This window comes from Symphodus melops (assembly GCF_947650265.1).
Source record: "Symphodus melops genome assembly, chromosome: 11".
Taxonomy (NCBI): Eukaryota; Metazoa; Chordata; class Actinopteri; order Labriformes; family Labridae; genus Symphodus; species Symphodus melops.
The window spans coordinates 23,090,354-23,118,249 of record NC_136701.1 but is presented as its reverse complement, the minus strand read 5'-3'; the positions used below and the strand labels follow the sequence as shown (position 1 = coordinate 23,118,249).

Genomic DNA, 27,896 nt, shown 5'->3' with positions numbered 1-27,896 from the left:
AGTGCGCCACTGACGTGAAGCAGCAGTGGTAATGCGGATCAGAGGGAGAGAACAGAAACCTTGCAGCTCGTGACTGTGCATAATCACACAGTCAAGTGTGTAGCAGTGCTGCTCGAAACTAAATAGACTTGCAGGTGTCGCTGCATTTCAGACAAAGTGATCTAAAATGGAATAATGAAAGTGGAAGTCTAGTTTTTTGTTTATAATTCCAAAAGGAGTATTTGTTTGAGAGGACCTGTGTCTTGTTGGTCACTGTCCCAGGAGAGCAGGACATTTACATTTGGTGTATTTCTTTAAAGGGCCTTGTTTCCTCTTCCTTTTTTGACAAAGATGGGGACATGGGACCTGGACCTGTGATATGAAAAGAGCCGGACATTGACTGTGTAAATGTTTTTGCGTCACACAACTGAGTTTGAACTCAGGCAGAATTTCATATCTGGTATGTTTCGAATTTTGGTTTTACGGCGTCATACCCTTGCATAGTGAGCTCACAACTTCAGCGCTTCTTTCTTTCCTGATTACTCCTGTGCTCAATGGCAGGAAGGATCTAAAAATGAGATGGCAACAGCAGGCATGCCTGTTTGTTGTGTCTCCCTCCTCTTATCAAACAAGATGCAAACTAGAGACATTAGGGAATATTTGGGATGATTCAGTTTGCTAGTTAGCTCGTGTTTGTTGGTGATGCTAACTGTGTGTGTTGTTTTTGAGTCGTGCATGCTACAACTGAAGTACGCATACATCTGACTTCAGCTTCTGCCTGTGGGAGCTTTAAAAGAAACAGTTCTGATTTAACATAAACAGTGTGAGCACTCAGGATGAGCTGGAAACAGAGTGTACAGTGTGGTAACTTAAATCATGTTTGTGCATTCACTCGTACAGTGTGACATATATTCCACCCTGACATTTGCATCGTGCAATGTATGCCAGGCCGAGCTGAAGAGTGAGTCTTGTGGGCAATTTAAAAGCACACAGAGCAGTTCATGAACGGCAGTGCAGCTATACTAAAAAATTTAACCAAAGATGAAGTGTCAACAAAAGAATAAAGTAATGCAAAATTAAAAAGTTTCATAAAGAAAAGAAGGTATAAGTGGTCATGATCGCACTAAAGATGTAAACAGAACTATAGTGCATTCAATAAGAAAAAAAAAATCTCTCTCTCTCTCTCTCTCTCTCTCTCTCTCTCTCTATATATATATATATATATATATATATATATATATATATATATATATATATGAATACTGAAAGAATAAAGTGACCGTAGTGCTATGATGGATAAGATAAGAGAGCAGATATCAAACAGAATGAAGTGGAGTCGTGCATGAAGACTAATACAAGCATGCAGTAATAAAAAGCATTATGGGGTTAAGGTGCATGCGATTGGAGAAACAAAAACAAAGAAAGGAGATGGATAGAAGAAAGGTCACAGCTTGATAACTGTAAAAGGCTTCTAAGCATCTAAAACAACACTTACAAATGTCATGTTTCTTTTATAACGTGCTCCTTGTATTGCTTTGTAAAGAATCTGAATGTGAAAAAGTCTCCTCTCTTCCAACAGACTTGACCAAGATCACTATCGCTGGCCTGAAGCCAGAGACCAACTACGAGGTCAAGATGTCGGCCATGAACGGCAAAGGCGAGGGCGAGAGCAGCAGCGCCTACCCCTTCAAGACCGAGCCAGTCCGTAAGTCCAGCCCTCGCTGCTCCTGTCCCTGTTCCCATAAACACTAGTCTCAACCCCCCAGCTGTGATCCTGATACTGTTTCTCACTCCGCCGTCTGCTCACATGTAGCTGAGCCCAGATGCTTTCACCCCTTATGACTCCTCTATTCTCACGCCAGAACCCCAGTGCAGCCCTTTTTCCCCATCCAGGAAGGAATGATAATCCCTGATGTCACCGCCGCTTTATGATCCGACTCGTCTGATAGTTTTAACTAACCTGTTTGTCCTCCATCCTTTCACAGTATTTTGTGTTTCTCTTTCCTCTCAATGTTTGCTTTGTGTAAGTCCGACCCTCCATTTCTCAGAGCCCTGCTGTTTTGGACAACTACTCGTGTGATTTAGTGAAAGCTTTCTGGAAAGCACTTGTGCATTCTGAGGGCGGATTTATGCTTCAGTGTGAGGGAGTGTCAGCTCTGTATTTATAGTTCTGTGACAGCCTGCATTGTTAATACAGCAGCCAGAGGTCGAGCCCTGCCGAAGATTGTTTATTTTCCTTAATGGAAACGGCAGCGTGTGATGAAACGCTGGAGGGTGAAAGAAATTTGTGCTCGCTCGTGAGAAAGTTGGAGGAGAAAGAAAAGATTCACCTTAACAAAGATACGAGGGGAAATAACTACCTGTCAAACAGATGAGGGAAGACGTGACCAAGTCTCATTGGTTTGTCAACCGCCGCGGCTCTCGCACCAGTTCGCCGGCTGCTCTGAAATGACTCGCTGTCAGGTTTTTCTCGATGAATTATCGGGCGTCGAAGCACAGCTGTGTTAAACATATGGCCTCGTCTGCAACCTTACAGCAGGTGTGCAACACCTGTCATCACAAATCAGAGTGTGTCGCAGTGACATAAAACTTGTCAACTTCCTGTTTGTTTATGTGCAGTCATGTTAGATGAAGACTTCTGATTACATTTAAGAAGTAGAGCCAGTCGTCTCTGTGATCTGATCTGTATCCATCCATTTAGTGTTTTACAAAAATACAGAATTACTGTGTGGACTTCCAACACATCAAGATGGGAAACGAGATTTCTGGGTTTTTTTATTTTGTCTTTGGAAGAACTGACTCTTGGTTTAGGGTTAGTTGTGAACATTCCCTTGATATGGCGATAAGGCTGCTACACTCATTAAACCCAATGAGTCGGAAGCAAAGCAGCATGATAACCCAGAATAAGTCCTCACAATCAGAAGAGAAAACGTTTTTAAGGGTAATTGTGTTTTATCGCAATTTATACGTACTTTTCTGAAAGTATCCCAAAATAAATCAATTTGACTGGAAACAGGGATTGTTATTTACTATTGTTTTACTTTATTTAAGCAGGAAATAATTAATTTTTACTGCGTTTGGCTGTTAGCGTTGGTGTTTATGGGTTGCATGCAGCCATCACATGCGTGTGTGTTTCTTATCAGACAGTGTCTTTTTGATTAATTAAAAAAGGTTTAGATGCACAATCCTTTTGTGACTCAGGCCCTTAACCTGCAAAATTAAGTACCTGATTTACCTGAAGAGTTATGTTATTAAATTGGGAAAAAAAAATGAATACTGCATTGTGGAGAAGGGTTCAGTGATGTTGCCTCACAGTTCGACTCCCTATTGGACAGGAGACTCTCTGTGATCGGAGTTTGCATCCTCTCTCTGTGCATGCTTGGGGTTTTCTCTGGGTACATGCTCGTTAACTTAATTGGTTTCTGGAGAAGTTAATCTTGTGATTGACTGGTGAACAGTCCAGGGAGTTCCCCGCCTCTCGGCTGGGATTGGCTCAAGTCCCTGTGAGCAGGGCAATAAAAGATCATGGAATAATGGAAAAATGAATACCTGAACCTTAACTAAAAAAAAACGCAGAGCTCGAAAGAAACCAGATCTACTCTTTCATCTGTCTATCCATGTCAGCAATCCAAAAAGCTATTTTTTAGCCAGTGTTTTGGATCAGGGTCATGAATAAATCGTTGTTGTAGTGTGTACCTGCCTCTGTGTCACGCCTCCCATCTGTGCTTCATCATCCCTTGGCTTGTGTAGAAATAGCTCACCGCAGCATCCTCCTAAGTTTGCATGATTCCCTAAAGCTGAAGAGAGAGGCTTTGTCCTACTTTGAGAGAAAAATCTCTGTCTGATGTAGTAATTGAGTTTACTCTAACTTTTTCTTTTTATGAACAAACTTGGGGTTGAGCTCCAACTTTAACTACCGCCCAAAAAATTAATTGGACTGCCATGTGAGCTGGAAGTCATTTTTAAAAAAACACACATTTGTAATTTGGAGGTTAATACAGCAGCAGTGTTCTTAAAGTCAAAGTCACAGCTGGAAAACAGATATGAGATAGATACAGGCAGGAAGACACAGAAGCTGTATCACTGAGGGTTAATGAAGTGGCAGGACAGAGTCGCCCTCTTCCATTATTCATATTTCTCATTTCATTGTCTCTGTTTCTTTTTTCTTGTTGTTCTATGGTTTTCTCATCACCGTTTTTCCATCTGCTCTGTCTTCCATTGGACTTCTCAGGGTATTCTTTCACAAGTAAGTTTCTGTTCTGCCTCACTCGTCTGCTCATTATTTCCTCTGTAACAGCTCCTATACAAACCACATTCATTTGCTTTACATTAAAACTTCTTTTTGTATTTTAAAGTAGTGCATTGTTATCTTGAAGATAATAATGTTTGGTAACACTTCAAACTAAGGTCCAATTATGCACCATCGACCAGTTGCATATTAGCATACTAATTAGTAGCATACTGCCTAGCTTATTAGTTATTATAACGTGTGCTTATTAGAACCTTTTTCTATGTAACTCTTGTCTATATCAAATAAGCCATTAAAGACAGGGTTGGTAGATAGATGGATGGATGGATGGATGGATGGATGGATGGATAGATAGATAGATGGATGGATGGATGTAGAATGAGGTACTAATAAGTGCTTAATGATGGCTAATAAGCAGCTAGTATGCTACTAATTAGCATGCCAATAAGCATCGAGTTCATGGTGAGTATTGTGACCTTATTTTTAAGTGTTAGCAAATGCTGTTGAGGAAACCATTTTGTCCTTTGATTCCACAGAAACCATCATTTTCCCTGCTTTGTTATCACTTCATCACCCTGTTGTTCTAACTTTTAAACCAACAGCACATTCGCCGTCTGTACTCTGATGTGGTTTCACAACCGACTTAGCCTCCTGTAGGCACTTAGCTGTTCGCCTGGTGGTCCCCAGTAGTACAGCTTATTCATAATGTCTTTATATTTTTAAGGAGTCTTAGTCATCACAGAGGAATGCAGGTGTATTATTATGTTATTATGTCGTGTATGCTTAAAAGCTAGAAAATGGAGCGCATAAATGGCCATTTATGGGTAGAAGATAAAGAAAATGTTTTGGCTTTTACTTCACATGTTGCAGATGGGTTCTTAAGATGGTTCATATTGTTCTCAGTGCTGTTTAGAAAGAGAGTTGTAACTGCTCTTATATATAACACCTATGAACAGGGATATTCTACAGTGACTACTGTAGGATAGACTTCCTGATCCTATTTTTGGACATGCTCATCATTGAACAGCTTCAATAGTCAGGTTTAAGATTCATGTGAACATGTAGAGAATATGTGTCTATATAGACAACTTCGTGAAGCCTGCAAGAATAGTTGAAATGGCACAGTTTGGGTTGTATTTTATTTTTTGGTTTGTAGCGTTCAATCTTGGAGAAAGGAATCATTTTAATGATTTTGCCTGTAGGAGCATAAAAGCGTGTTTGTCATGTGGGTGTATGCAAGACCTTTTGAAATTCTGACAGCTTCATGTAATTGTTAATTGTTGCTGTAAGTGAAACCTTGGGTACCAAAACAAAACACAGTTGGCATAGACAGAAAATAAAGTACAGTAATCAAACACTGTATCAAACACATTGAAGAAATAGGAAGCTCAAAATTAGGTTGGAGGCTACAAGGTCTGCAGAATAGTTTATAAAACACATGCAGTTATTGGTTTTACATTTCTTTGTCCCGATGTGAAATTCATGAAAAACTTGCAAGAATCAATTTTTTTAAAAACGTAAGGTGGTGTATTTGGTTTTAAATTATAGGTGGAACTTTTGTGAAGTTATTCTCAGCATTTCTCTTCTTAACTTTTAAACAGCAGTCTGCAGCCACAGTCAAGCATCCAGGGACCAGTTGTTGTTCGAGAGCCAGGACCTTGATCCAAGGCTAGTGTTGATGTTTTTATTGGGCAGTTAAAGTTATACAACGCGGCAGATGAAGACAGGTTTTACTGCAATTCAGTAAAAAAAAGAAATACCTGCAATTGAAAACAGAACGTGTGTGTTTGGTATCAGACGTGTTTTATTGTTAGTATACATTACAGTGATTATAGCAGGTTGACGTTTATTTTAGGGAGGATCTCTTGAGCCTCGCTGAGCTGCAAACCATCCTGCTGTGTCCTACCCTCCCGCCCAAAGATCTAAACTTCTACCAAGACGAATGTGATTTACATATACTCTATTAAGAGAGGGCGTTATGTTTTATATCTTCAGTGAATTAGTATAGTCTAATCACAGTCAGTGACACTATAAGAGCTAATGAGCTCTCAATTCTGAGTAGGAACTCATAGGAAATGACGAGTTCAAGCAGCAGATGTGGAACAAGTGGAGTCATTGTGCAACAGAAAAGTTCCATCCCGGTACATCGGTGTAAAACTTCACCTGACCCCGGCTTCAAGTTTCTTATACTAACTACTTCACGACTTGAGGAGTTCTTCAGCTCCTCTCACCATGTTTTCACCATCTTTCAGTTTCATCAGAGATACCACCCTCTGTCGCTACCACCACTATGGCCAGTAGTGAGTATGCCAGTCATGCAGTGTGCAGTGTGTCCTCTCTTCACCTTTATCTCTCTTTCCTGCTTGGACTCGCTGTTAGTGCAGATGTTCATGTGTTTCTGGTGTGGCCCATAGGAGAGTGCAGTAGAGTGAAGCTACAGCGAAATGACTTTGTCAACTTTAATCTCTGCTAACAGTCTTGAACTTAATCAGTCTCTGATTTTTACTAACATTTGTCAAGGAGATGAAAACTGTCCCTCTAACTGCCTGACTCTAGAGTTGCTTATTGACAGTTGTTTGTGACATAATTAACCACGTGTATTTGTCACATTCCTTTTGTTAGTGTACTCTAGTTTGTGACATTGAACACATGTTTTTTTGAATGTGTTACAGAATTAAGCTAAAAAGATGTTGGCATGCCACTGTGTTGTCTTACTTGTCAAAGTTGGAAAAAATGTAGAAATATTTGAAAGGTAAAAGTTGGAGGGTATGAAAAATGTGCCCTCGCAAAGTGGGGGCATGACGGTAAAAGTCTGAGAACCACTGATTTTAACGTTTAAAAAAGTCCAAAAACGATGAAGCAACGCTCAGGTGTCATTTTGCAAAGTGTGAAGAAACTGAGCTTGTGTGTTTGCAACAAGATGACAGAGAGTATTGATGTATGTCTTTTGATGCTGCTTTTTGTCCAGATCACGATGTACTGTGTGACAACTATTTGTCCTTGCAGAGTTCCTAACCACATCCCTCTCCTTAAATAATGTGTCTGATGCGTTCTCCGTTTGGACTAGGATGCAGTCGTTCATTTGTATGTGCTCCGACAGCGACTCTGTGTGTCCTGCAAGTGCATCACTCAGAGCAGATGTCAAGGAATGCTTTTAGAGCCTCATGATGTTTTATGTGCTCATACTGTCGTCTGCTGTGAGGTGCATCATATTTAGCTGGCATGGTTTTGTTTTTCCCGAAGCTGCTGAGTTTTTTTTTTTCTGCTCTTCATTTACCCCAATTCCTCTTTGTCCAAAGGAAGCCAAACACGCAGCTGTGTTTTCCTTATTTTAATTTGACTCAAATGGACATCATGGGGTTCGAGATGACCATAGTTAAAATTCAAAATTTATAAAAAAAAAAAATCTGTCAGCAGAAAGATGATTTAATTTCTGGATGCATGATGCAGTTCTTGGCATACAGTTTTGGTTGTAAATCTTCTTGAATCTTAACATCACAATAAATGTGGTTTTGTGTATCATTAAAACTATTCTAACTCTTTCCAAAATCCAAAACTCAAAGCCGGCAACTGCTTCATACATTCTGCAACATGTTCTTTCTACATGTATTCAGAAAACTGTTTATGAATTTCTGTATTTCTCTTGGTTGTTTGTGTTTTGTTTTTGTGTCATTTTGTGTTTAACATTCTTGTTCATTTGTTTGTTCTGTTTTCATCATTTCAAAAATGTTTTTTGTATGTTTCCCATTTGACCCCCTGCCTCTTCCCGCGACCCCCCCCTCCCCCCTCCCCTTTTTCCTATATTTTCTTTGCCACCAATCATGTGCGTGCACATCATGTGACTTTGTCATGTGGCGCTTGCATGGTGCTGATGATGTCGTCTTCGCTGGCCAACAGAAGGTAATTTTTTGTTTTGTTTAGTTTGAGCAAAGATCATATAGGTTTAAAGGCGGGGCTTCCAAACCCATGTTGAGTCTCATGACGCCATTTGTCAACCATCTTTAGGACTTTTAGAAAACATGCACTCTTTGAAATTCACATGTCATCACATGCATACATGATCTCCAATAGTATCTCATTCATACTGTATTAGTATCTGCATTTAAAACTAAAATCATTTGTTCCCATTTTCCTTTCACGGCATTAACTCACTATAGTACACTATTCTCCGCTTAGTGCCTTGTTAAAGATAAACTCCATGCAGGTTTAAAAAACTTAAATCTACAAACTACAGTCTGTATCTGTAGCTTGATGTGAACTTTGACCTCTTTTTTTCCCGCTTTATTTGGAGTCGATCATTGACTGTATGTTAAGATGGACAGAGAAAAAGTAACCTGCAGTGAAGCCAAAAACATTTAGAGCTCCCCCTACTGACTGGCTGCCCATATAGGTCATAAACCCCGCCTCCTCCTAGCCTAGTTGTTCGATGCAAAAAGAGCAGACTTAACTTCCTGATTGACAGCTCTGTTGACGAGCGGTTTAATTTTCTATAAATGATAATCTGCTTCAAATGGACATTAGAATCAATGGAAGGAGACAGACATGTTGTCCACATTGTTAAACAGTCACAGCATGTCCTAAACTCTGATTCAAAGAAAGCTAAGTCACAAACAAAACCTATGCCATCTTTGGACTGATTTTCTAATACAGTTGCTAATTCCATAGAAGCACCGACACAATTGCAATTGGATTGATTACACTAAATGTTTCTCAGGAAATTAATTATTTTTTTACAGAGATTAAATCTTTATGCAAATGTTCATTTTAGGTGTACTTAATTCTAACAGTGTCACATACAGTGTGCTGTAGGAATGTGCCTCAAAGAATACATTTCATCTACCTCATTCATTCTTACGTCACTTTACTAAAAATCTTAGATTGTTGTGAGATGTCATGTCTTAACAGTAGCGCTGTGCCAGCCAAATGTATGAGGCCTGTTTAATATGTTTCCCTCAGCTCTCCCCTTGATTAGAAATCAAAGTTATTGATGAAAACATGGACCAGGTTTATGAGGGGAGAGCCAGATTGACTTAAAGTCATTAAAGATAATATGAGTCTGGATTAGTCTCAAATCAGAGTTATTGATATATTTTACAAAGATTATGAAGAACCCGATATGACGGAAACATTTAGCATCCTATTATCCCGGAGTAGGGACAATAGAATCAGGCACAGCAAGAGTAGAAATTACATTTTAAAGTTGGTCATGTTGGTTTTTGCCAATCTGGCTTTTTTAGTATTCCCATCAAAATATATAAAATCTAACCATGACAGGAGTGCAGAAAGTTTCACACAAACAACAAACCAACAACACACATAAATGACATCCATTAATGTACAGCAAAGTCGAGCAGTAAAAAAAAAGTGCATTCCCCACACATGATGCTGAACCCTGGTTTATCATCTTCCAATCTAACTTTGTGAAATCGGTACATCTGCTGATTTATACACGTTTTTTTATTTTCCTTCACCGTGTTGGGAGTCACATCTCAACATCACAGGAACACTCTCACTAAGTTCACCACTGTCTGCATCACACTCACTGTTCGGAAGATCTAACACCTAGCCGCAGAGCTAACGGTTCTTATTTCTCTCCTGAAGTTATCTACTGTAGCTCTCAGTCTCTTACTGGCTGTACTCACAGCAGCCCGTTGCACTACTGCTGCATGCAAGTCTACTTCTCGTCTCTCGTTGCATCCCACTTTTTTTTATTTTTCTTGTTCTGCTGTTTGTTTTCCAAAGAAACGTTTGTCCTGTCTGCATGTGTCTGTCTCTTTAGCGCTATGTCTTCTTAGCCCTTAGCACTTGCACTTCTACATGTCCATGAAAACTGAAAGGGGACATATTAAATCTGCATAATGCACTGTTTACGAAGTTTCCTCATGTTCAAGTTATGACAGTAACGTGACAAAGTACTTCATAGTACTTCATTTGGAAAGAGTGATTTTTGAATGACAGAATTTCATTTTTGACCAAACACGTCATTGTTGTTCTTAATCATCCAAATGAATTATGTATTTAATGGATCAATCAATGTAATGACAGAAAAAAATTAGTTTCAAACATTTTCACAACTCTTGTTCAGTTCACTTATCACAATGTACGCTGGAAGATAAAGATAGGATGCTGTTTTAGACAGGAGGCTCCATGTGGAAGCACACCGACCACGTCGTTGGTCGAGCTCCGCGTGTTTCCCCCTCAGAGTATCAAACAGCAGCCATCATGTCCAGCCTGCATGAGAACGTCCTTCTTCTAACCTCCCTTTTCTCTGTTTTAGCCTCAGACACTATAAGCTAACCCCGAATGATGCTTGTGAATAACAGAGCTGAATGTACCGATGTCTCCCCGACACCATGTTTCTGCTGCTTTCACTAACAAACACTGTCTGATTCACTTCCAGCCTCTGTCACGCTCACTCAGTGGAATGTGTGCTCCGATGGTTACATACGAGCAAGAAAAAGTGCCTTCATGCATGTTTGATAATCCACCACAGACTCTAACAACGACGTTTGAAATGTGTAATATATGGTCTGTAAACATGAATGCTGAATATATTTCAATTTAATGTATCCTCCTTTTTTTTTGAAAACTCAATTAATTACCCTAAAAAGCACGTTTGATTCTCCATCATGTCGTGGGTTTGTAATTTATGAGGATATTTTTTTTTTCTGCCACCAACGTATGTGCTATTATTGTCAGATTGCTAGCACAGCCCAGAAGCTGTACAATCAGGAAGTAGTCTCCTTAATAACATAATAACAAGGCTAATTGTGTGAAGCCACTATGTACATAATTGATTTTCACTGTCAGCCCTCTACCTTACACTCCCTGCAGTGGCATGAGAGTTAAAGCCAACATCATTATACAAGTGTATACAAAACACCTCAACCTCCTCCCTCCCAACAGACTGTGTGCGTATTATGATAAGTAATAGACTAACATGTCTGATCAAGGCCAACAGACTCATTATGAGGCGGCCCGGCGGTCATTACTCAGGAGAGCAGAGCTGATAATGAGCCGCGTCAAACCTCGACACACACTGCTCTCTGTCCATTCAAGCTGCCCTCAAAGAGATGTTCCCATCCAAATGTGTCCTTGATGACTAAACATTTCCTCCCCAAACAACCAATCAATAAATAATGATTTATCAGGTGGTGTCTAGATCTGCTGCTGTTTAAAGTTCAGTTCACTTTTAACCCAAAAACATCTTTGTGAAGATGACGGAAAGACTGTGGTAAAGATTAAAGGTGCCGTCGATGGGGCGCAGAACTTAAATCTTTTACCTTTTCAGAAAGGCGCTGTTGACATCACCAGCGCTCTTTTCAAAATGTATAATATTTTCTGTGATTTTGACGCCTATAAATCTTTACTTGTACCCACATCCTCTTCACTCCGTTTCTAAAATGTAAAACATGAAGTAAAAAGTAACAGAGTGCTTTTCTGCACGGGAAAAAAATGCTAAGTGGACACGTGGTCTTAACACAGAAGGGCCAATTCATAACCAATGTTATCTCCAGACCTTTTATAAGAAGCAGGTAAAAGAACTTCCTCTTTGTTTGAATGTTGATTTAAGCTGTTAAAGGATGAGTACATCCACATCAAAGTCTTAGCTCGTTGGGTTTGATGCTCCACGCTCTCTCTCGGTATGATCTGTGTAATGCGTCTTCTCTGTCATATAGACAAAAGCTGAATGTATTTTGAAAGCACAAACTCACCTGAACGTTGCCCTCGTTCTATCCCTGTCCATGTCTGGAGTTGTTGTGTAAATGTTAGATAGAGCTAAAAGCGTTTTATTTCCTGCAACGTGTTTGCAACAAAGCTGCTGTCATTACATATAATTTCCTCAATGCTCTAACATAAACTCGTCTTTCACAATATTAACCACTTTGCTGTGCCACTGCAGGGTTTATAATATGCTGTATTTACGTAAGCAACCCTGAGATTACTCAGTGTTGATGTGTTGTAGAAACTGCTATCAACACATGATCGTATGTACTGTTGAATCTGAGTCCTATGTACTGTAGCAGTGATCTGCAGGGATTTGATTTGATCATTTTACTGTCTGTGTTCTCATCCATTAACAGCTTAGTGCAACGACTAGGCAGAATCAAACTCTCTGTGTTAGAACAACAAAGGGTGCCTTAATCACACTGTGATTACCGCCTACACATCTGCAGTTTGCTCTGATTGCAGCTCTTGTTAGTAAAGCAGCAGAAAAGCTGCTATCGGCCGGAGAAGCAATCAGTTACACTCGTCAAACTCTCAATCAATTAAAATTTGAGTTTAGTTGACCTTGATGAAACAAGCGCACTTGAACACAGAAGGTTAGAAGCAAAGTAGGTAAACTGCATGAAGAGGATAAGGTTAAGGTTAGTTATACTTACATCAACTGATCTGAATGTCTTGATTTGTCCTGTGCAGGGGAACCCAGTGCTCCCAAACTAGAAGGCAAGGTCCAGAACGGGGGCAATGTGCTCAAGGTCAACTGGATCAAGCAGGACGACGGTGGTTCTCCCATTAAACATTACCTGATCAGATACAAGGCTGTGAGTATACTGGGCAGGGAGGTGACACATAAAAAATAACTTCCAAGTCCATCAATAGGCCTACATGTTTTATGCAGTATTGTCCTCATCACTGACGTGTGTGTGAAGTGACTTGTTCTAAATCCACTCTGATCCTGTATTTGATCATCCCTATAAACCCCTCTAATTCAGCCCTGCTCAGAACAGGCTGTTTCTGTGTCTGTAGCTTTAAATATGTAAATGAGCTGTGGGTGACCACGCCCCCTCTCTGGAAGGACTCGGGTCGGGCTTTCTGGTTCCATGTCCTATTGTTTACAGACTCAGAGGGCAGAACAGACACGTAGCTGTGGGAGTGTCACCCATCTGGGGGAGGGGCTACTGCCCTTTGTGATGTCACAAAGGGAAACCTCTCCCCAACAGCCTGTTTGAGCATGCGTTATCTAAAAAGTGGAGCAGGCGAAAGATGGAGAGGATTCACTTTTTTTTCCACAACTGGACAGTCTGTAGACAGACTAGAGATACATGCTGTATTAGTGTCAGAAAAAAAAGTAAAGTCTGTTTTGCATAATAGGTGACCTTTAAGATTAAAAACTCTGTGACGAGACACCTGGTCAAGGTCACAATAAAAAAAACCTTTTTCAACAACGCACCAAAAATTTAAGCAAGTATGACTTATCACTGAGTATATTTTAATCTCTTTTTGAAGGTGCTCAAACTAAACGTCTTCAGTCAGAAATCCTCTTTTTCACCTCTCAATGATTAAATCTAAACGGATCTGAGTAAAGTGATGTCACTTCCAAATCATTTGGGTCCACCGTCTAACATTTTTTGCCCCCTCTACGCTCCTTCCTCAGAAGCACGTCTCTGACTGGAAACCAGAGATCCGCCTCCCTCATAACAGTGAATATGCAGTGCTGAGCGGCCTGGAGTGGAACACGGACTACGAGGTTCACGTGGTGGCAGAGAACCAGCAGGGGAAGTCAGAGCCGGGCATTTTCTCCTTCAGAACAGCTACAGAGCCCACCACCATCCCAGGTACTATTCTCATCATCCCAACCCGAGCATCCACACACACACACACACACACACAGACACACACACACACACACACACACACACACACACACACACACACACACACACACACACACACACACACACACACACACCAGCCACAGTGCACAAAGGCCTCCACCGTGACCAGAAAACTCTATTACTTGGATCCTTGACTGTTGGCAGGTTCTTATTCAAAGCTGGCTGGCTGTAGGGTCTGACATGGATCATCTGTCTCTGCCTGCCGAGTGTGTGGGAGGTGCTTTGTTTTTTTACAGTCCTTATTAATGCAGCTTGTAACAAAGACAAAATGTGATGTAGTGAAGTCAAATTCAAGGCCGGTTTTATTTGCTTAAAGCATCGAGGCGTTGCATGTCATATTGCTGCCTTTACAGATGATATGAACACTCTACATTTTCTGATAAAACTTTAGGGAATAAGCAGAAATTCTGAAATGCAAAGTAGGCACTGCAATATTAATGCACCAAGGTGACTGGAGTCGGAGTTGTACTTAGATTTTTTTATATTCTGAATTTGAGGTCTACAGAGTGAAGTCTGAGGAAGAGTTGTTGCTTTACAGGCCTCTTAAACTATTTCCATGCCATGGAGCAATGAAAAAGTTTACAGTTGCATCAAGCTGTTCAAGTGCCGTGTGCCTTCAAGGCGGATGAAAGGATTAACCTCATGACCAGTCGAAGTAAACAAGCCAAACCTGGGTCATTTAAAGTTTATTCTGCTTTTGCCTCTTACCTGTAGCTACGTAGCTTCACTCTGTAGCAGCTAAACTCCCGTCTAATTCCAGTCCTGTGTCTTCCAGCTAATCCTTCCTTCAAGGAGTCAAAGGATGCTTTGTTTGTCATGCACACAGCTCCTCATTTGCATTTTAAGACATTGTGCTCACTCCACAAAATTTCAGAAGCCAGGCTTCACCGGCTCAACAGCGCCTATTGAATCCATACAAGGAGCAGAAGCACGTTCACTGTAGTTTTCTCTCCTCTTTGATGTGCTGCTGCTGCAGATAAAACTTGGTGCTATGCTCTCCCGCTCCTCAAAAGCTTCTATAAGGCATCCGTCACTGCACAGGCTGCAGTGAGCAATCATTTCTGGGCAGATATCAGTCAGGCCCAGAGCACTTTTTTTACACTTCACACCAAATACTTTCTGAACCCAGGTGGTCACGGTCGGCCTTTGCTCTGTTGTTGTTGTGTTGTGTGTAAGGTGCACATTTGAACTTGGGCTGCATCCCCACGGCAACTCTACCCTCGCCACGAAACAGGTTCAGCGTCTCCCTCATCCGACGGCCTTCACAACTTCCATCAATGAGAACTCTGACATGTTTTCATTCTCTCTGCAACGTCATCTCTTTCTCACATTGTTCACTCAACTTTCAGGGTTGTCTCGACTCTCCTTGTTCTTCTCACAAAAGACAAATTTAAGCTTCAAACGTTTTTCCTTATAACTGTCAAATAATCTTAATGGCACCAAAAATAAAAAACTAGATTTGAACAGACTTAAAGAGACACACTTCTGTAAAGTATAGTGTAAAATAGATCATCTTCTTTCTGTGTTCCAGTTTAAGATGCATGATTCTTTTTCACGCTCAGGCTCATTAGCGGAGATAAATCGATTAAATATTATGCAGGTTTTTCAGTGTGATGCATTGTGAAGAAATGAAGCTCCATTAACAGTAACTCATGAATAGAAAAAGTATGAACCTTGTAATGTTTTTCTGATTCATTTTAATATTCTAATGATGCCCTCTTAATCCCTAAACTAATCCACAGCTGCAAATGGTCCACCATGAATGTAGCATTCACTCCTGTTTGAATAATTTCAGCTCAACCTGCAGAGCCCAGGAGTCGAATGAATAAGGTCTCGAATGAAAACCATAAATGTATGATCTATTTTTATAGTTTACATAGACAGACACAGGCGTGAGAGGGGGAGATTAAGATGCACACAAAAAAAAACATTATTCATTTTTACAAGAAATATTTAAACATGTTAACTGCTATTTTTATAAGAAGTCAATGTTGTCTTAATCTCTAAGTGTGAATGGACCATCTGTAAAATAGGATTCCTCACTGGCTTTCTGCTGGTGGAGATATCGGGGTGTGAAATAGTTTTTCGATAAAATGTAAATAAATTAATACAAACTATTTTCCCTGTAATACCCATCGACTTTATATACAGATTGACAGCATGCATCAACCTCTTCCCGTTGGACAAAGATGAAGCTAAAATATCCCCATGACAGAGCGCTGATTTGTACTACCAGAGTCTGTCACCAGGTGACCCTGAAACATTTGATTTTTCTGTTCAATATCTTCTCTAGTCTTATTCTTATTCTGTCATTAGACACGTTACAGGTACACTACTCTCCATTTCCACTCTATCTTCGTTCTTTCTATCAGCCCCCTCTCACTCTTCCACGCCTGACCTGAATATTCGCTGTGTGGCCTGGTTAGGTGGGGATGCAGCCCTTAAACAGCCTTTGCATGGTGTCTCTTGCTGCTGGATTAATTTTGTGTGCTCTTTACTGGAAACCTTTAAAAAGCAATGGCTGCCAGTGCATGGCCCATAAAGAAACCAGTTATTTTCTTTTTCATGCGCTTGCTGGGCAACATCCATATAGCAGTGGGAGGTTTGGATCACTTAAATACTCCGAGTGCAGAAGTTCACATGGACTTCATCCAAGTCAACCCCCTGTAATTTCCTTAATTACTTTAATTTGATTTTTGTTATGTTGTGTTTCCTCCTGCCTCCAAGTTGCTGGTCTGTGTTTTTTTTTTCTACACTTCAAGGCATGTGGAAAACTGCTGAGGTTTATTTTTAGCTCCAACATCTGCACTTAATTCCATTAGGTCTCACAGCTGTTCTCGGTAACGCTGCCTTAAAACAGCTGCTCCTCTGTAAATACACACTGATTCGGCACTGTGACGCAAATTGCAAAACCAAGAGTTCATGCAGTTCCTCAGAAAGTGGTCATGCATACAAAATGCAACAGAGACAAATCTTTCAAAAGGATGTGAATGTTTAGTGGAATGAGACATCTCTAAAAAGAGACGTGTTGGAAAGACGATCTGAAGAATCTTTTTTTTTTTTTTATCGACAAGCTTTGAGATTTTGTGCCTTGTGTAGTTTGTGGTCTCTGCAGGTACAGCAGGGCAGCATTTACATGCCACAGACTCGGAGGACAAAATGCTGCCCAGCTGAGGAGAGATAAAAACATCATTTATATCGTGCAACAACAAAAAAAGAACAATAGTTAAAATAAACGATCTTTGTGAATTTGCTAATAAGCACGCAGAGGTGTCAGGTGTTCACAGCTGATCCATCCAGATCTCCCCAGCTAAGGCTGACATTGAGTTCAAACTACAGCTCTTAACTTTTGCAGTTTCGATAACATGACATCACTTATTCATCCATGTCATAGACTTGACCTTCATAACCAGCTTCTGTTCTGGATGTGTGGTTCTGCATGGGTCGTTCTCCCCTGCAATGACCAGTGGTGTAATGGTAGCTGAGGAAGTCGCCCTTCTGTGAAAAAAGGCTCCGCCCTCTTTTTTTTATTTCTGCATATGTACACCAACCATACGTCTGCTTAAAGTCGTAGACGTCTTAGTGATGCTGCAGATTGGAGTGAACAAAACTCACATCTCACAGGTCCAGATAATATTAATAATAATGATGATAATGCATTTCATATAAAGGCATCATGCTTTCTTTGTAGTAACAAGTTAACAGCAACATTTGTTCCAGTCAGCATGTGTTTGAATTGCTTTGGCCTTCTATATGTACTCTAGTCGTTTGAATCAACTGTATATGTCATACCACTTCAGATCTACTGAAGGCAGTAAATTAACTTAAAAGTAAACAAGCTGGTGCCTCAGAATCCTCCAGGCCACCAATGCAACCATCAACAGATTCCTTATTCACTAGATGCTTGATTGAGACTTTAACAGAGTAACAGAATATGCAGGACAACGTTCGTTACCTGACAGCTGGTCAGTTCTGATCAGGTTGCAGAGCTAGTTGTATTGTTGAAACCCTAGATGATAATCCAAATACTGATAAATCAGTGTCCCTTGTAAAAGTCTCGTATAAAATAAAATATCCTACTTCAGGTGTTTCTGATACTCTGAATATCAGCACGCCACATGCCTGTGACCATATCAAATCAGAGCTGATGTTCAGTACAACAGCACGCCCTCTCCTGCCATATTACTTGATTGGAGGACTGTAAACATCACCCACTTTACAGTATAAGGATCTTAGATATGTTAAGATGTTTTCTTTATTCTTTCACATTTGTTTCTTTGTAAACTTTAAATTGATGCATCTTCATTCAGTTGTATAAACTAGTGATACATGCTGAATCTGTATTTCATAGTCGCATGATTTCTGTGTATTGCTTTTGTTTGCTAATGCTGCACCAGCCAACCAATCACAGCTCTCCAGGTTCAGGAGGGAGCTTCTGATTGGATGTTGCATCATTGAGTTTATAGTTCCAGCCTTTGTCTCACGTCTCTCCATTAAGGTGGATCAATGTGACTCTTAGATCACATGTGAGAATGCATTCACTTCACATTACACCACTGGCCATTATGAATGAGAGTTTAGCGCCTGACTCTCGTGGATGCGTTCTTACATCCAGGTTGTCATCTGCCGTCCCCTAATCGCTGCTGCATCATGACTGATCTAAAAGTCTCCTCGTTCAAACTAGAGCTCAAAGAGGTTGGACTACAGTGTCTTTGTAACGTCTTCCTTTCTTTTGTCATCGTCCATTCCCTTCGTTCCTGTGTTCCTCCGCTCATGCCTGCCATGCACCACGTGTCATCTGCCTTGCTACTAACAAGCTATGACTTTTTTTTTTTTAATCCTCTAACTTAGACTTTTTTTTTTTATTCCTCAATTCAGTCTCTGATGACCTTTCAGACTTGTATTTCTGTATTTCTGACCTTATTTTTCTATCTCTCCCTGTTTTTCCCCCCTCTTTCTCTTCTGCTTCCCTTCTTCTCCGTGTCCACTTCCTGTCTCCATGTGTGATCTCCTTGGGCACCAACGGACCATGACATTGCCATACACACAAATTTCTTTTGTTTCTTTTTGTTGTTGGTTAAATTGTTTGTTTTTTTCTTTCTTCTCACACTTTTCTTCACTGATTTTCATTTTTCGACACACAAACTCTGATGTGGACACTGAACTCTATATGCGTCTCCTGTGGTCGGTCCATAACCTCAGCGACCCTGGGTTGCCGATGTGTGACGTACAGTCTGGCAGCTCTTCTGCTGTCCATCCTGACTGCGCTCTGTCTTTCATAAACTGATTTGGTTCAAGGAGAAAGAGGATGATCTGAGTCTTTGAAATCTGCGGGCCCAGAATCCTTTGCTTTCTATGCCTTTTTGACCCCTTGTGCAGCCACACACAAGATATAAAAAAAAAAAAAAATGAAAAAAAGATGAAGAGTCAAGACATTGGTTTCATGACGTTATTACAGGGTGCTCAGTACTTGCATCATTCTCAGATTTTTGGGGAATTTAGATCCTGCTTTTGATTTGTTTTCATCTGTTTCCATGTTGAATATGACTAGACTCAGAGAGGTTAAAAAAAAAAAAAACAAGAGTGTTATGGTTAATAATTGGACTTGGGTGCTCTTTTGAATTAGACAAAGTGTTGCTGCTTTGTTTTAGATGCAATTAGTAACACATTCATAATGCCTTAAAGTGATCTTAAAGAGGGATGATCAATAGAATAATTTGCGTACTCCGTCTGATTATGTGTCTACAATGTGCTAACCAGAAATGGCAACCGTAAAGAGACTTTTATTTCGGAGTTTTCTTGCCTAATAACTGGACACGTCATTCCACTGCAATGTCAGAGATGACACAAAAGCATGAACACTGCATGAAAGCTGTCACAAGGCATGATCCAGTATTCATGAATGTGCTATGCAGCTGCTTTGAAGCGCCCCAGTCAAAGCATTATGAATGTGTTAACCAGGTGAAGAGTACATGCTGTGCCTCATTTCTGTCTTTTGGATACAAGCTTGAAGTGTCCCGTAGAACAAAGCGAAGGAAGGCAAACATTTACAGAGAAATGTTGGTTTGGTTTTGGTCCGAGAATTCATTTGTCAAGACTTTTTTTTTTCTTTCTTTCTTTCTCATGATATATTGCTCACGTTCAGATACATTATTATGTAACCACCTTGTCGGAAAGTACGGAAAGTTGTGCAGATAAACTAATCATGTTTGTGACAAAGTGTACATAATCTTTTCAAACTGACCCTCAAGAGAGATCAGCTGTTTTTTTTTTGTTTTGTTTTGTTTTTTAATGGACCATGTTCTCTTTTTACCTGAAAGCAGAGAAATGTCTAAAACACATAAATGCAACAGCCGTTCAACACTAAAAAGTTCATTTTCAATAATATTGTGAAATGATTCTATTCTCTGAGACATTTTTGTAAGTACATATCAGTGTGTTTCCATGTAACCATTGTAGGGTTGAAATAAATTGTGTTTCCTTTTCTTTCAAGAAAGCGACGGCTTCCTGGAGCTTAACCAACTGTTCAAGAACCTATTGTGGAGCTGAATCTTTTGTTCCTCTGGAGCTATAACAAAATGTCTGTATTCTGCATCCAGTGTTACATTTCACCTCACACCACTGTTGGAGGATGAGAAGCCTGGCTTTAGCCAAACTGAAGGGATTACAATATGCAATTTAAACTGAACAAATGGTAAACTGTACATTACACAGAGGGGCAAACATGTTTGCTAAACTGAAATAGAAAAGTCACCGCTTCCTCAACTTTGGTTTCTTTTTCTCTTAATCGATGGCTCCTCTAGAAAAGCGTTATTTTCCAGCTGATTAAATACAAACTTTGAGTTTAACAGAAATACGATTATTTAAACGCTGTAGTCTCTAGATATTGCCCCCAATTCACACATGTGCCGTGAACTACACAGTAGTTCGCTGCCACTCTCGTCAATTTAGTGCCTGCGCTCGGCTTCCTTTCAAATCGCTCTATCAGTCTATTTTCAACTTCAGGCACGCGTCAAGCTGGAGAGAATAGAACAACCCGGGCAGGAAGTTAGACGAGGAAACTCAAATAAAAAAATCACCCGAATGAGCTGTGTTAAAGACAAGGATTTGTTTTTTGTATCGTCACTCAGCCAGCCTATTGAAAATAGGAAACACCAGCTGTGCAAAAAAACAGCTTCTGTCCAGAAACTTGTTCACAAGTTGAGTGAACTCAAATTCAGGGTACTGTTACGTCGTCTGATCCACAGCAGTAAGACCCACCGTTCCAATCATTCACAGACAAAGCTCTGTAGTTTGAACATGTTGCTGAAGGTTGTACCACCTGGCACAAAATGAAAGACTTTACCATTTTAAATCTAAAAAGCTAAACAAACAAAACAAAGCCAATGTGCAGCTGCAACATGACAGTGATGACTGTTTGGGCAAATGTTACAACAAGCTAAACAAGCTAATGCATTCATCAGTTTAATCACATTAGAATATTTGTTAAGGGGAGGCAGCCGTCAACACAGACGCGATGCTGGAAACTGCTTGAACGCCTCAGACTTTATAGGGGAACCTTCACGGCTGACAATTTTTTTACAAAAAGCAAGGGCCTGAAATGTACACATTTTACAAAGACAGTAGGAAACCTCCCTCAGGGTGCCCCATGTGACAGCTCTCATTCTTGTCGCACTGCTCGGCGCGGCATGAATTGTTGCTGTGAAACCCAAAGTTTGTCAATGAAATAAAACAATAAAAGAGGAATTATTCAGCTATAGAAAAGGGGGGGGGGAAAAAACTGGACAAAAGAGGAAGAGGAGTAAGTGATGAGACACCGGCAGACATGAAACGTCAAACTCATTTATAAATGAAATACAATCAAAACAACAGAAAAAGAAATATAAGTTAATAACACACATGGAAAACTGAGAAATGTGAAAACAATGATAAAATAAAAAGTACAACCACTCACACAGATTAACTTTTCAAAACGCCCTGAGCACTCGACGTCCTGATGTCCAGAGGGCAGTGAATGCCTCGATTCAGGAGCATTAAAAAAGTCCCGAAGCAACATGATGCTCTTTATTGTACAAAAAGGACAGTTACTGCTCATAGTCGGTTGCAGCTAGTTCATGTATGTAAACAGGAAATGTGGCGTATTAAAACTGTAATCACATACCCTGTCAGTATAGCCACACTGACTCACTCCTTTAAAGCTCTGTGTCTCTTTAGCACACATGTTCTGCCTTCACGACAGACAAAACCAGAGGGTTGTCTTTACAACAAACTGATCCAACAACTTCTTGTATTCTGTTGGTTTTCTTGGTACTATTTTCTCTACCTGTTAAGCTTGTGCATTCATATACGTTTAGAAATGCAAACAGCTAATTGTTAAGATTGGAAAATGATTGCTAAAGATGTCAGTATCAGTGTAGGTTACTCAAGGCAGTCTCTACAGTTTCCATTTGTTCAAACATTCGTGCCACACTCTGCTCTACAAGCCTGCGAAGCTGCTGCAGAGTCATGAGAGAGGACACGATGCATAAATGAAGGACTGGATTCATCTGCAGCCAATATCTGCAAACAGTTTATTGTGAGATAATTAATAAAGCATTGATACATTTTCAGTAACTGGACAGATGTGATTGGTGATTGTTTTCTCCGTCGAGAATCTTATTCATTTGAGAGGCATTCTCCATGACAGAAGACTCACAGACGCACGTTCATTTTAAGGATTTTTAGCTGACCGTAAAACAAACAATTTCGGTGCACACAGATTGGTGTTTCTGAAGAGATTCATGAGAGGATTCAATGAAAATGCATCTTTTTCATTCACTATTCCCAGTGGTGGAGTGGCGTCTAAAATAGTGGGGTAACTGTTCTCTTAATTTTTCCTTCAAATATTTTTTAAGTGTCCGTCCAGCAGAAAGTAAACCTCTGTTATAAACCGTGACATGTAAGACGAGTCTCGCATATTAAGTTAGTTTATAATCGGCAGTCAGATCAGAGAGGGTCATGATCCTATTACCATTCTTGGAAAAAAAATTTAGCAGCATACTACTGAATATTGTCAATCAATGATTGGTGTTCAGAGGGGGTTTTAAAGTGGGTGCACCCCATGGAGAATACAAGATAAGTTGGCCTATTCCGAATACCTGCACTACTCCACTGTTCACTGTTTGGTTGACGACCATACCTGTCGTCTTAGTTTTAAGTGCTCAGACATCTGTGTGCTTTGAACAGTCAAGGTCTCATTTGAAGCCGCATCAGTCCGCAGCAGAGAGCACTTCTCTTCGAAAAAGGCTAATGCTAAAGGTTTTTTTACCATCTGATTTTTTTAAACTTAAAGAGCTTTGAAAGAAATGATGGGGTTATTGTTTCTCAAGAGGCTCTCTGACTGTGACTTATCATACAGAGGCAACATAAAGCACGCTGTCTTGAATCAAGCACATCCACCTGGAGGTAAAAAGAAGATTTAAGTTGAAGGAATGTTTCACACCCCTCAAAAAAAGTTCTATCTGGAGGAGTTTTCTTCAGGCTACTGGTCTATCTTTTTCCCCATGGTTTGGATCTAAAATATGGAGCATATTCCTTCAGGTTGTTCAACACTGCTGTTTAATCCGAACTCAAATCTGCCACACAGATAATAAGAGCTTAAGACACCCTGGAGGTGTTCCTTGTCACTTGTTGGTCCCTCCTGTTGTTCATCAGGGCCCACTGAGTAATGACAGAGCTGATCAGTGCTGAGTGATTTTCATTTCTGCTAATCAGGATCTTCATCTGAGTGTGTGCATCAGAGGTACTCGTGTTGCATACAAACAGAATAGTTCTACCCTGAAGCAAATTGGACAGTCGTCGGCTGAATACAGACAACAGAGCTGCTGTCCTTGTTCACCAGTTCGGGACTCATTTTCTTTGCATAGTTAAAACATCCTCTCTTATTTATCTTGATGTGGGTAATGAGATGTTTGTCTGGATAGAATCAATTAACGCCAACAAAAATAATGAAGCTACAAGTTTAGTTTATTCAGTAATAGAAGAGAGAGTTTGTTTGTTTTTCATGCCTTTTATCTACACCCTTCATTTCCAGAAAGGATTTGTTTTTAATACATAGAGTAAGACTTAAAGGCCCAATATGTAAGATTTACTATACCATCAGACATTATGGAAACGGCTGTGTTAAAATGCTGGTTTTTATGATACCATGCAGCAACCAGTATGCCCTCCTTCCAAGTTTAGATTCTGGTCCTGAATGGTCTTGTTTGGACTGGAGAAGTAGACGGCCCCCCACACGGTTGGTGTTGGACAACCCCAGGCAAAGCAACAGGTGTGGCAGCGATGGAAGCGGGCAGTGGAACTGCTTCAGATAGAAGTGATTGTACCCGAGCTAAAAAGCCTCTGCATGTTTCTAATAAGCTCCAGCAGCAGGAAGCTGCTCAAACTAGGATCAATGTTGGAGATGCTTTTGAAACATGGAGAGAGGTTAGAACGCAGAAAGCTTTACAGACCCATGCAGAGCTGGCTAAACACTGAAGCTACAGTGTTTACCACATGGTGACCAGCGAGAGCATCCACTCTAGAGAGGAGGGTGTTTTGACAAGTGGGTTTAAGTGTTTAAGGTTTAAGTTTGAGGGGTTTTTAAAAAGTCTCAAATTTCATCCTCAAAGGTCTTTATTTTCTCCTGGTGTTGCGTAGGATTAAACGAATACAGTAGCTACATAAATAAAAGTCAAAAATGATTTTATTGCAAGTTTCTGTGTTTGTGTAAGTGCATTGTGCTCTGGAGTGCTGGAGGGAATCAGCTGTCAAGAATTAAACATTCCTGTTGCTCATAAGCTAAAGATGGCTCCCCACCTGCTGACAGGAAGGTGTGGGACAGAGGCTATCTATATCCCCTAACAAATATTGCTGACAGGACAAAATGACCATATATTAATTGACTTCTCGCTCCATTTCTCATTGTCAGGGTGTGGTGAGCGTTCCCTCTTGAAAACGAGCCAACATTTCAACATTTTCCAAGTCAAAAAGAAAAAAATCTGTGTGGCTTCACGAGCAACTGAAAGGTTCAGCATGAGGAGTTTCCAGAGATCCTAATCAGTGGGAGAGAGTAAGTTGTCAGCATCAGTCTGCTTCCACATGCCCAAAGAAAGAGTCTGACGGTCGTCTTATGATAATGGGGATGCAGTGCCACACTGTGGCTGAGATCTGATGGATGTTACTGAAGACATTTCATCAAGCAAACACTGACAATGCAGCGCTCCAAAGAAGAAGAGTATGGAGTTACAAATTAGAACAAAGGGGAGAATTAAGTACACAGAACAGGGAACATTTATCTACAGACTTGAGGTTGACAGTTCAGTGTTATGTACAGACTTTCAGCAGTCAAGAGTTTTAATACCAGCAGAAGTATTTGAATGATTTACAATTCAGTGCTGGGTAAAAATAAATTGGGTAACATATTTCCTTTTGTCAAAATACATCATGATCAAACATGCAGTTTTTTTTAACTTGATGAAAGAGGGCGTTGTGTTTGAGTTTCAAACGGTTAGACATCGAGGATGAAATGTAAGTATTGACCGGTCTGGGGCACCAGTTGGAGATTTTCACATACAGACTTGACTTTAGGGTGTTCCCTCATTGGTTCCTTATTGGTTTGCACCTTTTGAGTGTGACACCTGGGACCCGGGTCAGGCCTCTGGAGGAGCTGGACATGTATGGAGGCAGTAATATACAGTATAACAGTAGACGGTCAGTGTTGCTGTCACTCCGCTCGTACACATTGATGTAGAATAATCAGATAGAAGGTGTTGCCATGGTGATGCCACACAAAACATCTTCCCACCTCCACAGTTTAATGGATACTCAAATTTGCCACTTATTTATGGCTGCATCAGTCCATCACCTGTTAGTTTCATACGATCCCTCCTACTCACTTTGACATATTTGATGACTCAAACCAGATTTGATAAGAATGAATACATGTTATGTCTGTTAATGAATGCATGTTTTAGTGCCTGTAATGATATGTAAATTAACTGCCAATATGTGAGTAAACAAGCCCAGCTGGTTGTCTCTGCTGGACAGGGAGCAGTTATTGATTTCTCAGGATGTTTGTGGTTTTCAGTGAAATTGGAGCTTATCTCGCACACGTCTGTTATCAGCGCTCTGCCTCAGTACTGTACCTGACAGGCCTGTAAAGAGAAATGTTTGTGGAGTCCATCCTGACGCAGAGATTTGTGCTTTCTCCCTCAGTGAGAAAACTCCCCCCGAGGCATTGAATACATGCCACATGATTTATTGTGCCTGTTAAAATGCAAATGAGGCAACAGGCAGAGGAAAAACAAGTGGCGTCTGCTACACTATAGTCACCTATGAGTACACAGAGCAGAGGCACACTCCTGCCATCAGAGAAAATTAAGAATTGTAAACTACAGTGCAGCCAAGGGAAGGAAGATAGTGAGTATAAACATGTCTAGATTGAGCATGGGCTGTGCTTTCACTTGAAAATGCATCTGTCATCAGAGTGCAGTAAACACGAACGTAAAACGTGTTGGAGAGGCGTAAAGAATAATTTTAAAAGGAACTATCAATCACTGCAGGGGCTGCGTAACAGTGGCTGTCTGGGGTTTTAAAAACACTGCAAATCATGTGGAATCAAGGCCAAACGTCTGCAGGGTGAAGTCTGCTGCTTCAGTCGGTTTTAACACTGAATGTGTGTCAGCGTCACTCCTCATTCAACTGCCCAGTAAATCATGGACATCATCCGCCTTCATTTGTATCAGTAAGTCGTTTAATCGCGCATTGGGGGCAGCGCTTGTCAACTCGAAACAACTGACATTTACATGTCAGTGATGAATATGTCGCATCAACCGGGCCAATGAAAAGTAGCTGCAGGATGTATATTATGAAACGTAGAGTCAAAAGGTAGAGCTCGACAGCACTTCATCACTGTAGACTCTGTTAAAAAATGACATTACGAGAGAAACGATGTGATGTGATGAAAGGTCGGTTTAGTTGTGTTCCCTTTCAACACACACACATTGAAAAGCCTTCATGTTTTATCGTGGGTCTGCCACGGTAGGGCCGAATGCAAACTGGTCATGGCCTCTTCTGAAGAGTCCTGGTAAGTCAACGTTGCACACTGATTGACAGTAAGTGGTGACAGTACAAAAGCAATACAAATTGAAATTGAAAGGATGCATTTATGTTGACAGCTTGGCAATGCATCGGGCTCTACCTTTATGTCCGGTAATTAGACAGCATCAAGGTGGCTGCTTTTATTGCCCACCAGAAAGGCAACAGTCAGCACAACGTGACCAATTACCTTGTGACAACATATCATTCTACCTCCCTCATGAAACACAGGAAGTTGCTTTTTTCTACTTAACTAAACTACCTGAAAGTACGTCAAACATTGAGATTGAGGCTCAGTTGCTAGAGTTTGTCGTCTCTCAACCGGAAGGTTGGGGGTTCGATCCCCAGCTCCTGCAGCAACATGTACGATATGTCTCGGGCAAGAAACTTAACCCTGAATTTCTCCCGCTGCCTCTTCAGCAGCATATGAATGTGTGAGAATGGGATTAGTAACTTCTGATGGTGAATACATACTGTGGTATAAAAGCACTCTGAGTGGTCAGAAGATTAAAGAACAGGTATACTGTACAAGCTCAAGTCCATTTACCATAGTTTGTTGTCCCAATTATCTCCAGCCTGAGACTTTTTTGGAAAATGGACGAGAAAAAAAAACATTATGGAAGAGAAACCTGCAAAAGTCAGACTCTGTTAACAGTATCAGTCATATTGTATGTGAGAATTGTACCATTAATGGTTTATTTCCTGTTGAAAGTATTGTGATAAGTCCTCTGTTTCACCCTCTGGGCAGTATAATATGTGTTTTTAGATGGTTTTATATCCTCTCTTTAAGAGCTTTCAGCAAGTAAATAAAGGACAGGTTGATAACGTTTAAACACTAAAGTTGCCTTGACACTGAACTGGTGATGAAGGAAAGTTTTGGTGCCATCAGCCCTCACTCACTCGTGTTCACCTCATTCAGACTGAATCAATTC

General features: G+C 40.5%; 1 protein-coding gene across 5 annotated transcripts in view; it reads left to right on the top strand.

Annotated features, from left to right (window-relative positions):
• The window catches only part of ncam1a (neural cell adhesion molecule 1a), a 261,066-nt gene that overhangs the window by 219,525 nt on the left and 13,645 nt on the right, over positions 1-27,896 (top strand). For 3 of the 5 annotated variants that reach the window (XM_079356703.1, XM_079356704.1, XM_079356705.1), the window contains exons 13-15: positions 1,559-1,684; positions 12,650-12,774; positions 13,608-13,788. In XM_079356703.1, coding sequence (XP_079212829.1) covers positions 1,559-1,684; positions 12,650-12,774; positions 13,608-13,788 — 432 coding nt within the window. Of the gene's footprint in view, positions 1-1,558; positions 1,685-12,649; positions 12,775-13,607; positions 13,789-19,050; positions 21,619-27,896 lie in introns of those variants that run through there. The other 2 variants (XM_079356707.1, XM_079356706.1) reach the window with 2 other exon arrangements.